At 59.4% G+C, this 11,325-nt stretch overlaps 2 protein-coding genes across 6 annotated transcripts; one reads left to right on the forward strand and one right to left on the reverse strand.

Moving 5' to 3' along the window:
• The first annotated feature begins 1,753 nt into the window (after window positions 1-1,753).
• LYPLA2 (lysophospholipase 2) lies at window positions 1,754-6,194 on the forward strand. 2 transcript variants are annotated; one of them, XM_047792489.1, is made up of 11 exons: window positions 1,784-1,894; window positions 2,925-2,992; window positions 3,334-3,437; window positions 3,693-3,724; window positions 3,855-3,920; window positions 4,390-4,437; window positions 4,528-4,598; window positions 4,738-4,811; window positions 4,891-4,992; window positions 5,075-5,248; window positions 5,338-6,194. In XM_047792489.1, exons 3-11 carry the CDS (start codon window positions 3,360-3,362, stop codon window positions 5,386-5,388), a joined length of 696 nt encoding a protein of 231 aa, XP_047648445.1. In that variant the 5' UTR covers window positions 1,784-1,894; window positions 2,925-2,992; window positions 3,334-3,359; the 3' UTR covers window positions 5,389-6,194. The 2 variants fall into 2 exon arrangements, with proteins under 2 accessions (XP_047648444.1, XP_047648445.1); XM_047792488.1 differs by lacking the exon at window positions 2,925-2,992 and having other exon boundaries at window positions 1,754-1,894.
• A 53-nt stretch (window positions 6,195-6,247) lies between these two features.
• Window positions 6,248-11,322, reverse strand: GALE (UDP-galactose-4-epimerase). Of its 4 annotated transcripts, none has more exons than XM_047792480.1 (11): window positions 11,208-11,322; window positions 8,915-9,118; window positions 8,665-8,780; window positions 8,471-8,584; window positions 8,040-8,216; window positions 7,661-7,774; window positions 7,501-7,567; window positions 7,322-7,407; window positions 7,129-7,206; window positions 6,798-6,912; window positions 6,248-6,629 (listed from the first exon to the last, which is right to left on the reverse strand). In XM_047792480.1, exons 2-11 carry the CDS (start codon window positions 9,033-9,035, stop codon window positions 6,571-6,573), a joined length of 1,047 nt encoding a protein of 348 aa, XP_047648436.1. In that variant the 5' UTR covers window positions 9,036-9,118; window positions 11,208-11,322; the 3' UTR covers window positions 6,248-6,570. The 4 variants fall into 4 exon arrangements, with proteins under 4 accessions (XP_047648436.1, XP_047648434.1, XP_047648435.1 ...); XM_047792478.1 differs by lacking the exon at window positions 11,208-11,322 and adding an exon at window positions 10,710-10,802; XM_047792479.1 differs by lacking the exon at window positions 11,208-11,322 and adding an exon at window positions 10,710-10,773 and having other exon boundaries at window positions 8,915-10,072.
• Between the last annotated feature and the right edge of the window lie 3 nt (window positions 11,323-11,325).

The raw sequence follows: 11,325 nt of genomic DNA on the forward strand, positions 1-11,325 counted from the left end.
ACCAAGCCATGTCAACCTCACAATTTCTGAGATGCTGCCTGAAACCAACTAGGATGCAAATGAATTTTATTTTATTTTTTTTTGCTTTTTAGGGCCATGTCTGGGGCTTATGTAGGTTCCCAGGCTAGAGGTTGAATTGAAGCTACACCTGCTGGCCTGCACCACAGCCATAGCAATGCCAGATCCCACAGAGCGAGGCCAGGGATTGAACCTGCAACTTCATGGTTCCTAGTCAGATTCGTTTCCGCTGCGCCATGACGGGAACTCTGCAAATACAACTCTTGATGCATTAGGGGTCCTCACTCCTCCACCACAGCCTCTTTGTTTCAGTTGGGTCATTTGGAGATAAAAGAAGGGCTATGTTTTAATTTGGGGTAGGGGGAGAATAAAGTTAGAAATGTTAGCAAACTAGCCTTTCATTAGTTCCACTGATTAAAGCACTAATCACAGATAGCCTCTGGGACTGGGCCTCTGAATTTGATTTTTACTCTGAAGAATTGCTCAAAGTGCCACCCATGTCTCAGGTGATTGGGATGCAGGAGGAATTGTCAGTTCCTCCACAAGCTGACCCAGCAGGCATTCTGGGAGTGGGGGCAGCTGTGTGGTCTTCACGCACTTATCCTATTTCTTCTGACATCCAATCCTGGGTGCTGGGCCTGCTATGGTCCTGTGGACACAAATTCTTCCTGTTCAGGCCTTTTTTAGGCTGTCTCTGACCTGCTGAGTACTTAAGACCAAACGCCTCTTAACCTGGGGAAAAGAGCTTTGTTGAACTTCCAAGTTTACTGTTTTCTTTCAGTTGAAAGAAAAACTAGTGTAGGTTATGCTGGGTGAATGAGTCCTAAACTGCTGACTGATGAGCATGACTCATTTCCTGTTTGTAGATGCCCACGGGCTCTTTCAGAGACAAGAGCCTTCAGCTCACTTTGCCTCCCCTTTCAGCCTTTATGTGGACCCTGAGCCCGGTTCCATTTTACCAGTGCAGCAAGCACCGAGTGACTCCTCGGTGACCAAGTGAAACCCTTTTTGTTAACTGGAGCTCACTGACGGTGGTTATCTTGTGCACTGTCTGCGTGGCATTGTTTGTGTAGGGCAGAGCTAAGACAACACTTTTGATTCCTGTCCAGTTTTCATAGACACTGCTGATGCCAGTGCTCTTTTTTTCCCCCAGGGTCCTTTTTAGAGTCATTACATCCTCACACTGATTTTATACTGTATAAAGCACTTCCACACAACCTTATTTGAGCCTAACAGCGAAAGTGTGAAGGAGGAAAGGTGGTTATTATCACCGCTTTATAGCTCAGGAAACAGGTGCAGAGGCAGCATTACAGTGTAAACCTGAGATTGCTGTTTACTTCCCTTCTTTGAACCTCAGCTTCCTCATCTTTAAAATGAGAGTGGAAGACTAGACAGTCTCTAAGGATCTTGTCAGGTGAGTGTATAACTCTACCCATGATCCTGGAATAGGGCATGAAAGCCAGTGGTGGATACCCATGACCGTAATGACGTGTGGCCCGTGGGGATGGGAAGGGGGGAGACTATGTTAGTGTGAGGAACGCCTCTCCTTCAGGATAGGTTTCCTCCAGGAGGTGCATGGGTGGTGGAAGCAAGTGGGAGTCACAGATGCACTGCCCAGATTCTGCAGGTGACTCCGTGGCTTAATTACGGGGAGTGGCCCCATCGGACCCAACATGGCAGCTCCTATATGAAGAAACTCCGACACCCACTTCCGGGTTCCGTACTGCTGGCCAGGCTACTTCCGGCAGCGGGATGGCTGGGTTCCCGGGACTCGAACGGAAGTTCCGGCGGGGGCGGCCGAGGGGGAAGAGTGTGTGTCTGTGCGGGAGAAAGAGGAGAATCGCCGGAGAGGTCTCTAAACCCCCAGGGAGTGGAGGTACTCTGGTCCGGGGCCAGCAGGCGGAGGGAGGGCACTGGGGGGCATCGGCCCACCGCGAGGGTCTTGGCGAGTGGGGAGGGGCAACCGCAGTTGTGAGGGATGGGGGTGGGGAGTGCGGTGCGAAGAGACGCTGGCCAGTCTTGGGGACTCGGAGGGTAGAGAGGAGGAAGAAGGTGGGGTCCGGGTACAATGAGAGGATTTCAGGGTCGGAAGTGGAAGATCCCATTATGGGCGGGGGCTCTCCGGGGTCAAAGGTAGAACGCCCCTTTGTGGGCAGAAGCGGGTCCGGGGTCAGGATAGAAAAAATGTCACTATAGGGAGGAAGACTCTTGGTCAGAACAGAAGTTCCCATTGTGGGGAGTCAGAGACCCTGGATCAGGGTTGTAGTTTTTACTGTGGGGAGGAAGACCCCAGGTCGGGGGCGGGAAGGCACCACTCGGAGAGGAGGGACCTGGAGTGAGAGGTGAAAGTCGCCCAGTGGGTAAGGAAGGAAATCTCAGCTCAGAGCGAAGGGTGCACTTCTGTGTGGACAGAGGGGCCCCGGGGTCAGAGAATAGGGGCACTCGGGGACTGAGAAGGAAGGTGGAAGCCAGTTGGTGGGATGGGAGGGGAGGGCGCCCGGTAGGAAAGGCAGGCACTTAGGGGGAAGTAGCAGAAGCCTCTCGGGGAGTTTGGAGGATGCTGAGGATGGGGAGAAGTCAGCCAGCTTGACATTCTTTTGTGTGTTTGAGAGTACCAGAGCTTGGTTGAGCTGGGGGGACCTCTTTGGAGTCATTGGGCAGCAGCAGCAGGTAGCCTCATTCAGGGGGTCATGGGGCACCATTTAGGGGGTGGGTGTTGGACCAGAGTTCATGTGCCTTCTAGGGACATGGGCATTCCCCAGGGGTTCTGAGAACGGTTGAGCCAGAAACTGCTGTGAAGGCTGATGGGGGCCGGATGGGAAGGAAGTTGGAGGAAATGTCTGAGGGGTTGCGGGTAGGGGCTGAAAGCATATTTCCCTGGCGTTTTTCTCCCCTTCATTTCCCAGTAGGGCTTGAAGTTGGGAAGGAGGGGGATGATTGGAGAGAAGGGAGAGGAGGCCTTACCCGCTGACAGGTGGGGAGAAGGCAGCAGGGATGCCCTGGCTTCCCCCCCCCCACCCCCCGCCGTGGCCCCCAAGCCCTGTCTCTGCCCATCTCCAGCAAGCTCAGGCTGTGGGGTGGGCCAGAAGCAGAATCTCTAGGGTGGCTGCCTTTGCTTTTCAGCCCTGGGATGAAGGCAAACCTCCTGCCCCCTCTGGCCCTTCTTGCTTGTCTTGTCTTTGTGCCCAGGATAACACCCGGGGTGCCATTGGGGGCTGATGGCCTGGATGGGCCCTGGGTTTGAGGCTCTGCTCCTGTGCCGGGATTCTCTCCCCGCCTGGTCTTGTTCTTGACCACTCCCCCAAATTTGCACAGGCCCCAGCGGTGGAGCCCTGCAGTGTATGTGTGGTAACACCATGTCTGTGCCCCTGCTCACCGATGCTGCCACTGTGTCTGGAGTTGAGCGGGAAACGGCTGCGGTAAGGGTCCTCTCCTACCCACGTGGCCCCCAGGCCACCTGGGGAACTGGCTGGAGGGAGTGTGGGGAAATGGAGATGGCAGTGATGAGAGGGGAGGAGCCTGAGGCCAGGAGGCCTGGAGTTCCTCACCTGTCTGGCTGCTCCCCCAGTTACCCCCCAGGCCCCTGGGGGTCAGAGGGGGGTGGCTAAAATTTGGAGGATGGAGTGGTAGCAGGATGCTGACTGCCCTCTCTCCCATCTCTGATCCCCTTCCAGGTTATTTTTTTACATGGACTTGGAGACACAGGGTGAGAGAGCTGGCAAGGGGGTGTTGCTGGGTTGGGGGTAGGGAAGGGCCCGGTGGGCAGGCCTGGAGAGGCCGGCACCCTCCCTTTCTCCCTCTCCACAGAGGCGCCTCTTCTCCCTTCCCTCCTACAGGCACAGCTGGGCTGACGCCCTCTCCACCATCCGGCTTCCTCATGTCAAGTACATCTGTCCCCATGCGTGAGTGTCACCCCAGAAAGGGAGCGGCTAAGGATGGGGGGTGGTCCCGTGGCCCCCAGGCCTGTTCTCTCCCGCCGGCCGCGTCCTGGGGCCTGGGCCTAGAGCAGTGAGAAGTGCCATTCTCAGCCTTCATTTCTGTGGAGCCCTCAGGAATGGGGTCCAGCCCCCAGCCCAAGGCCTCCTATACCTGAGACGCCTAGACCAGACCTCTTGTGCCCCTTCCCCAAGTACTCACCGACTGAACTGGAACCCCATCCCACGGAGCACTGGGCTCTGCCTCTCCAGCACCACTGCTGATGCCCCAACCACAGCCTCCAGCCCCACGTGGCAGGTTGCCTGGCAACACCTTAAACAGAGGCCGGGCCTGTTGGGAGGGTTCCCCAGGGCTGCCCTGCCCCCTCCCGGGCTCTCTGCAGCGGCTTCCTCATCTCTCCTGAGCACGATGGCCCTTCTTGCTGTCCCTCCTCAGGCCTCGGATCCCCGTGACACTCAACATGAAGATGGTGATGCCCTCCTGGTGAGTTAGGGGAGGAGGAAAAGGAGTGGAGGGAGTGGCCCAGGGCCAGCCCAGGTCTTCCAGTAGCTGCAAACGCCTCTGCTCCCACAGGTTTGACCTGATGGGGCTGAGTCCAGATGCCCCAGAGGACGAGGCTGGCATCAAGAAGGCAGCAGAGAACAGTAAGGCCCCAGCCCCTCCTGGGCATCCTCCCTCTTCCCCTCTGCCCCCAGGAAAGTGCTGGGCAGTACCTCTGTCTGGTTTCCTTCGCTGGGCCCCTCCAGCAGCTTTCCCCCACCCAGTCATGCCCCCTCCCCACAGTCAAGGCCTTGATTGAGCACGAGATAAAGAATGGAATCCCTGCCAATCGGATCGTCCTGGGAGGCTTTTCACAGGTGAGCAGGAGAGAGAGAGGGGGCTGGCGGATGGGATCTGAGCTGTGCCCTCGTGACCCTCATTCTTTCTCTCCTCCAGGGTGGGGCCCTGTCCCTCTACACAGCCCTCACCTGCCCCCACCCTCTGGCTGGCATTGTGGCATTGAGCTGTTGGCTGCCTCTGCATCGGGCTTTCCCCCAGGTGGGTGTCTCCACAACCCTGCTCCTGCCCTCCATCTCCTTGTGGCAGGGGGATTGTGCTGAAGCACTGGCTTTGCCCACAGGCAGCCAACGGCAGTGCCAAGGACCTGGCCATCCTTCAGTGCCATGGGGAGCTGGACCCCATGGTTCCGGTACGGTTTGGGGCCCTGACAGCTGAGAAGCTCCGGTCTGTTGTCACACCCGCCAGGGTCCAGTTCAAGACTTACCCAGGTGTCATGCACAGCTCCTGTCCTCAGGTCAGTGGTGAGGGGTTACCACCCACTCCCACCTCCTCCCTTCCCCTCCCTCCAGCCAGGAGCCTCTCACAGCGCCCCCTCACCCCCAGGAGATGGCAGCTGTGAAGGAGTTTCTTGAGAAGCTGCTGCCTCCTGTCTAACAAGAGTGGCTGGCCCCCGGCGCAGTCCCCCGGCCCATGGAGGACTCCGCTCCCGAGGCACCATCTTGGATCTGAGCCGGTCGAGCCCCTCTCACCCTCCTGGACCCATCCTTTTCCCACAGGCCTCTGGGGCAGGCAGGCCAAGGGAGGCCCTCTTTCCAGGCTTCCGCCACCTGGCTGGCTGCCTCCGGGGGTGGGCTGCTTTCTTACCCGTTTCCCCGGAGGTGGGGCCCCCCCACGGCAGCAGTATTGAAGGGGCTGTAAGCAGCGGGAGAAAGGGGCCCAGCCGCTGACCCACTCACTCAGGACCTCACTCACTAGCCCCGCTTTGGGCCCCCTCCTGTGACCTCAGGGTTTGGCCCATGGGGCCCTCCCAGGCCCCACCTCCCACCCCCTCCCCACAACTGATATTCTGCCCAGATAATCGTGTCTCCTTCCTCCACTCCAGCTGCTTCTCAATCATGAATGTCTGTGGCCCAGACCCCCTTGCTGCTGTGCTCCCTGCCCCTGCGCAGGGGTGTTGCTGAGGGGGTGGAGGCCTTTGAGGGGCCTCCCCTCAGCCATTTATTGACTTGGGGGCTGGGCCCTGCCTCCCCATTACCCTCCCCCCAGGCCTGGAGCCTTCAGGGCTGGACTGAGGCTCAAGGTCGTCCCCAGCTGTCCCACCCCACGTCGCCCCCACGCTGGGGCCCGGGGAGAGGTGGGGAGGACTTGTGTCTTGTCTTCTGTCTCCATGTAGTTTTGGGTGTTTTTCTTGTTGTGTCCTGGATTCCGATATAAAATTAAAGAAATGGCTTCACCTCTCAGGCCTGGATGATTCTATCCCAGGGGCAGAGAGTGACCAGGTGGAGGAATCTGCTCCAGTGTCAGCAGGGGTTTTATTGTAAATACTTTGGAAAGCTCCTGCAGAGCGGTCTGAGTTAGCGCCTGGGAGGAGGGTGTTCTGTGTCTCAGGGTCCTGCTTCCCCCACTCGCTCTTGGGGGTCCTGTCCTCATGGGTTCCTACACCCTGTGGAATAGAGACCCCTGATACCTGGTCAGTGGGGCCCTTGGCCTCTTGCCTGGTGGGCCAAGTGGGCCCAGCTGGGGTCTGAGGTAGGGGAGGCTCTGAGGCCCCAGGGTTCGTGCCGAAGGCTGGAGAGCAGGCATTTGTTTCTCTTCCTTTTCTGGCCCCAGAGGATCTCAGGCCTGTGCGCCAAAGCCTGAAGGATTCTGCTTCTGCCAGCGCCATAGATCTTCACCTGGGAAGGGGCGAGGTCTGTGCTTAGGGCCCAGACTGGAATGCAGGGCCCGCACCACCTCGGGCAGCCCGGGCTAGGCAGGCCTGGGCCCCACCAGCCCTTTCCTAGCCCCTTTCTCTCCCAGGGGTCAGGCCAGCACCAGGGTCAGAGGTCAGGGCTAGCACTCACACATCCTGTCCAGCCCTAAGGCTGCTGTCCAGCCCAGCTCCTTGAGAGCCAGGCTGGGGTTGGCATAACAGGCAGCCACATCTCCTTCCCGCCGTGCCACCACCTTGTATGGGATCTGCAAGAAAAGCGGTGCTTGTAGCTGAGCTGAGCCAGCCCTAGCCTCACCCCCTGAGTGCTGACCAGGCTCTCAAAAGACGGAGGCACAGGGCAGGGTCTCGCTCTCAGGCACCAAGGCTGAAGGCAGGCTTGAGCAGGCAGGGCAGTGCTGGGATGCCCACCAGATAGGTCAGTGGGAGGGGCTGGGGTGGGGCAGGGTGGGCTGCCAGCCTACCTTCTTCCCGGAGGCCTTCTCCATGGCCCGGACCATCTGGAGCACCGAATAGCCCGTGCCCGTGCCCAGGTTGTAGATCTGCCCAGGGGAGGAGAGCAGGGGTTGTGGTGGGGCCGCACCTCCTACCTCTCTGGGACCCACTAGTTGAGGATTCCATCTCCCGCCCTCCCTTGCTTCTCCCTTCTCTCCCTACCCGGCAGCCACACTGCTCCTTCAGCTTCCGCAAGGCTGCGATGTGGCCCTTGGCTAGGTCCACGACATGGATATAATCCCGGACGCCTGCAAGGAGGAGGCGGTTGGGTGCAAGGGTTCAGCACAGTCTCCGCCCCGCTTCCATCTCCCACGCCTGGCTCTTCCTGGTCCCGGGCTCACCTGTGCCATCCTCCGTGTCATAGTCATTGCCAAAGACATTCAGTGCCTCTCGTCGCCCGATCGCCACCTGGGGTGAAGGTCAGGTTAGCTCTTCCCAGGCCCTAGGCACCAGCTGGGCCCCTCAACCCTAGGGCCACCGCCCTTCCTCTCCCTTCTTTACCTGGGAGACATAGGGCATGAGGTTATTGGGGATGCCCTGGGGATCCTCACCGATGCAGCCTGAGGCATGGGCGCCTATGGGGTTGAAGTATCGCAGCAGCACTGCGTTCCAGGCCTGTGGGATGCAGGTCAGATGATGGGGGGGAGAGCGGTGCAGGCTGCCCATCCGAGCTGAACCCAGAATCTGTGCCCACCCCCGCCCTGCCCCTGCCAGTCCTCTGTCCCTAGAAAGGAGCAGGGGATTGGGCCCTTCCGCCCCAAATACTGTGACCTTGTGCAAGTCACTGCTGCTTCCTGAGCCCCAGCTTCCTGTCCTCCGGCTCATGGGGGCTGTGAGGGGCCCAGGAGCGGAGTCAAGGCTGAAGCAGAGGGGGCCTCACCTTGTCGGCCTGGCACAGGTCCCGGATCATTTCCTCAATGAAGAACTTGGACTTGCCGTAGGGGTTGGTACAGCCACCCGTTGGGTGGGCCTCGTCCAGGGGCAGGTACTGGGGGTTCCCGTACACAGTGGCCGAGCTGCTGAACACCAGGTTCTTCACCCCATGGGCCCTCATGATCTGCCCGAGGGGGAGAGGCGTCAGTGGCCTCTGCCTCACATGTTATCCTGTCCCCCTTATGCCTCACGGGTGAGGCTGAGGTGCCGGCACTTCCATTTCCAGAAGGGGAGACTGAGGCCAAGAAGTAAAAATGTGTCCAAGATGACACAGCTTAGGCCCTGCCTGACTCTACCCCCTAGGGGCCTTACCTACTGTGGCACTGTCTGCTTGGCTAGGGGCCCTCCCAGGGTCTGTGTCCTTGTCCCACGTCTCACCTCCAGAAGCTGAATGGTTCCTGTCAGGTTAACCCTGTAATAATCCAGAGGCTTCTGCACCGACTCGCCCACAGCCTTGAGCCCGGCAAAGTGGATGACTGCCACGAAGTGGTACTGCAGGGTTGCAAAGCTCAGGTCAGGGGCTGCTTATAGGCCCGGCCCTGGGCAGCGCCCATGGCCTGCCAAGCGCTTACCTTCTTAAAGAGATGCTGTAGGGCTGCCTGATCTAAGATGTCCATCTCCTCAAACTCCACAGAGCGGCCTGTCAGCTCCTGAACCCGCCGCAGGCTCTCCGGCATGGAGCTCCCTCCTGGTTGGGCACATGGGTCCTGGGTTGCCAAGAGGCTGGCCATACATACAGCCCTTGGAGGTGAAGGTACCTCGCGGGGTTTTCCTTCCATCCTCTCTGGGAGCCCCAGCGCCCCTCCCTCCCAGGCTGCTCACCACGAATGGCGTTATGGAAATTATCGATGACCACGGGGGAATAGCCTGCTTCCAGCAGCTCCAGCACAGTGTGGCTGCCAATGTAGCCAGCCCCACCTGTTACCAGCACTTTCTCTGCCATCGTGCCTGGTGCAGGACAGAGACTACCCGCTCAGCGTCTTCTTCCAGTGAGAGTCTGGGGTTGGAGGGAGGCAGTGGTGTGTCCTAGGTAATAGGGTGGGTCCAGAGTCAGCCCTGGGCCAAGTCTGGATACCATCACTTTCTGGCCTTAGGCCTTAGAGACCAGTTCTCTCTTGGCCATGGTTTCCATTTCTATGAGATGGAGTTTATAAATGTACAGATATCTCATGGTAGTGTGAGAGTTAAATGAGATGATTTTAAAAAGCTGCCACATGGTGCAGGTGGGGAGGTTGATGCACAGGCGCCCTAATTCCTAATCCTAATTTGACCAGGGCTGGGAAGATAGAACCTGAGCCTCCACACTGCCTTCCCTAAGGTGTGTGGAGACCAGACAGTTCTGGACAGAAGGAAACAAGGCAGCAGCATCGGAACTCCAAGAGCTCAGGAGGGGGATCTGTCTGTACAGACTCGGACCTTCCCAGTCCCTCTACCATCCCTAGGTATAAACTGGCTCCTTGGTTCAGTGACTAAAACGTCATGCTGTAAGTAGCTCCTGACTCTCTCTCCCACCATCAACTGGGAGGAAGCAGGAAATACAGCAGTTGGCCTCAGGGTGAAGTCCTTGAGGCCAGCTCTGGGGGCTGTTAGCCCTGCAGTCCTGGAGTGGGCCCCACCCCAGGTCAGCCAGGCTGGTTCAGCCTCTGCCCATGCCACTCTCGGCTTGAGGCTAAGGATACCGTCCAACGCTAGGCGGCACTGAGCGGGATGGTGTAGACGTGGCGTTTGCCCCAGATTCCACTGCCAGGTGTGCACCACCGCCCTGAACAAACTCTGCGGGCAGAGACGGTGGAGGAGGGGTGAAAGCCCAGACACTGAGGCCTTTCATCCGGGACAGGCTGGCCCGCAGCCGCCTTCCTCCAAGTTGCCTCAATCCTCTTCTGGGTTCATCCAGATCCGATCCACTTTGCTGAACGCCCGCTGAGTGCCAGGCTCTGTACTGGGCACTTTTGCATTATTTTCCTGAATTCTCCCAATATCCTGATGAGGCAAGTGTTATTAGTGGCACTTTACAGAGACGGATACTAAAGTCAGAGAGGTGAAGTAATTTGCCTTAAGTCACACAGCTACCAACGCCGCCCGGCCAGGATCTGGAACGCCAGGCTCAAAGCCCCGCCCCTCGCCCCCCGCCCTCACTGTTTCCCGCTGGACTCTGCTCCCAACTCTGAAGCTGCCCGCGCCCACACACCCCCCCGCCCCGAGCTCCAAGCTCTACGCGGGGCCCAGGAAAGTGGTGGCAGAGGGGCCCTCGGAGGCAGGAAGGCTGGTGAGGCTGGCTTCCCTCCGACCAGCGGAGTGACCTCGGTCAGCTGTCGCCTCCTCAGTTTTCCCAGTCCGCAAAATGGAGGGGAGGGGTCGCAGGGCCGTGAGCGCTCGAGTGCAAGGAGCCTCGGCTTGGGATTCTGGTGGTGGCTCCGAGAGGGGACAAACTAGGTGCCCTCCGGCCGGGAATGAATGAACCCAGGCCGCCCCAGCCAAGGCAGCAGGAACTGGGACCAGCAGAGGCGGGCCTGCCCTGGCGGGACTCTACCCAGAACGCGGTCTCTCTCTCTCTCGCTCCCCGCGGACCACCCGGCCCCTCGCAAACGCGCCCGGGTCCCCCATTCCCTTCCCGAACCTGCTCGGCTCCACGCGCCCCGCACTGCTTCCAACAGCACCGCCTCCGGCGCCCGGCTCAAGGGTCCCTTTAAGAGTCGAAGGCCCCGCCTGGCCCCGCCCCCTCCCCGCCCCCAGGAAACGTGTCTGTCGGGAGACTGCAGTACGGGGCGCCGCGAGGACCTAGGGCGCTGCCGCTTCCAGACGCCTGCGCGGCGCCTCCCGCAGAGGGCGGCCCAGAGCCGTGCCAGAGCGGTGGGCGGAGGCAAGGCGCAGCTGGGACTTAAGATCTAGTGCCCGAGCCGCGGAGGTCCGCTTCCTGGCCGAGGCCCCAGGCCTCCGCGCCAAACACGAGCGCTGGTCCCAGCCCCTGAGAGCAGGCGCTGCGCCCCCGGAGATGGGGCTCGTTGGGGGCGCCCGGCACCTGTCCCCGCGGTAGGAGCCACAGCCGAGGCTGGGGCCGAAGACTGCTGCTCCACGCTCGCCCGCAGGTTTTCCACCCTTTTTATATCTTACAAACCTTTTCTTCACAGTAAGCCTGGCATGAAATAAGACGGCTGCCTGGAGGAGAGGCAGTCGTTCTGGAAAGTCTAGTTTGAAAACCCGCCTAAGGGCTGGCGGCAGCTCTGAAACTAAAA

The sequence above is a fragment of the Phacochoerus africanus genome, chromosome 8, assembly GCF_016906955.1.
Source record: "Phacochoerus africanus isolate WHEZ1 chromosome 8, ROS_Pafr_v1, whole genome shotgun sequence".
NCBI lineage: Eukaryota > Metazoa > Chordata > Mammalia > Artiodactyla > Suidae > Phacochoerus > Phacochoerus africanus.

Coding starts and splice junctions, on each gene's coding strand:
- LYPLA2 (XM_047792488.1), top strand. CDS start 1,771: ATGGCTGGGTTCCCGGGACTCGAACGGAAGTTCCGGCGGGGGCGGCCG. Junction 1,895..3,333: donor TAAACCCCCAGGGAGTGGAG/GTACTCTGGTCC, acceptor AAATTTGCACAG/GCCCCAGCGGTGGAGCCCTG. Junction 4,599..4,737: donor CAAGAAGGCAGCAGAGAACA/GTAAGGCCCCAG, acceptor CCCTCCCCACAG/TCAAGGCCTTGATTGAGCAC.
- GALE (XM_047792480.1), bottom strand. CDS start 9,035: ATGGCAGAGAAAGTGCTGGTAACAGGTGGGGCTGGCTACATTGGCAGC. Junction 7,775..8,039: donor ACCTGTGCCAGGCCGACAAG/GTGAGGCCCCCT, acceptor TGCATCCCACAG/GCCTGGAACGCAGTGCTGCT. Junction 6,630..6,797: donor CTTAGGGCTGGACAGGATGT/GTGAGTGCTAGC, acceptor GCCCCTTCCCAG/GTGAAGATCTATGGCGCTGG.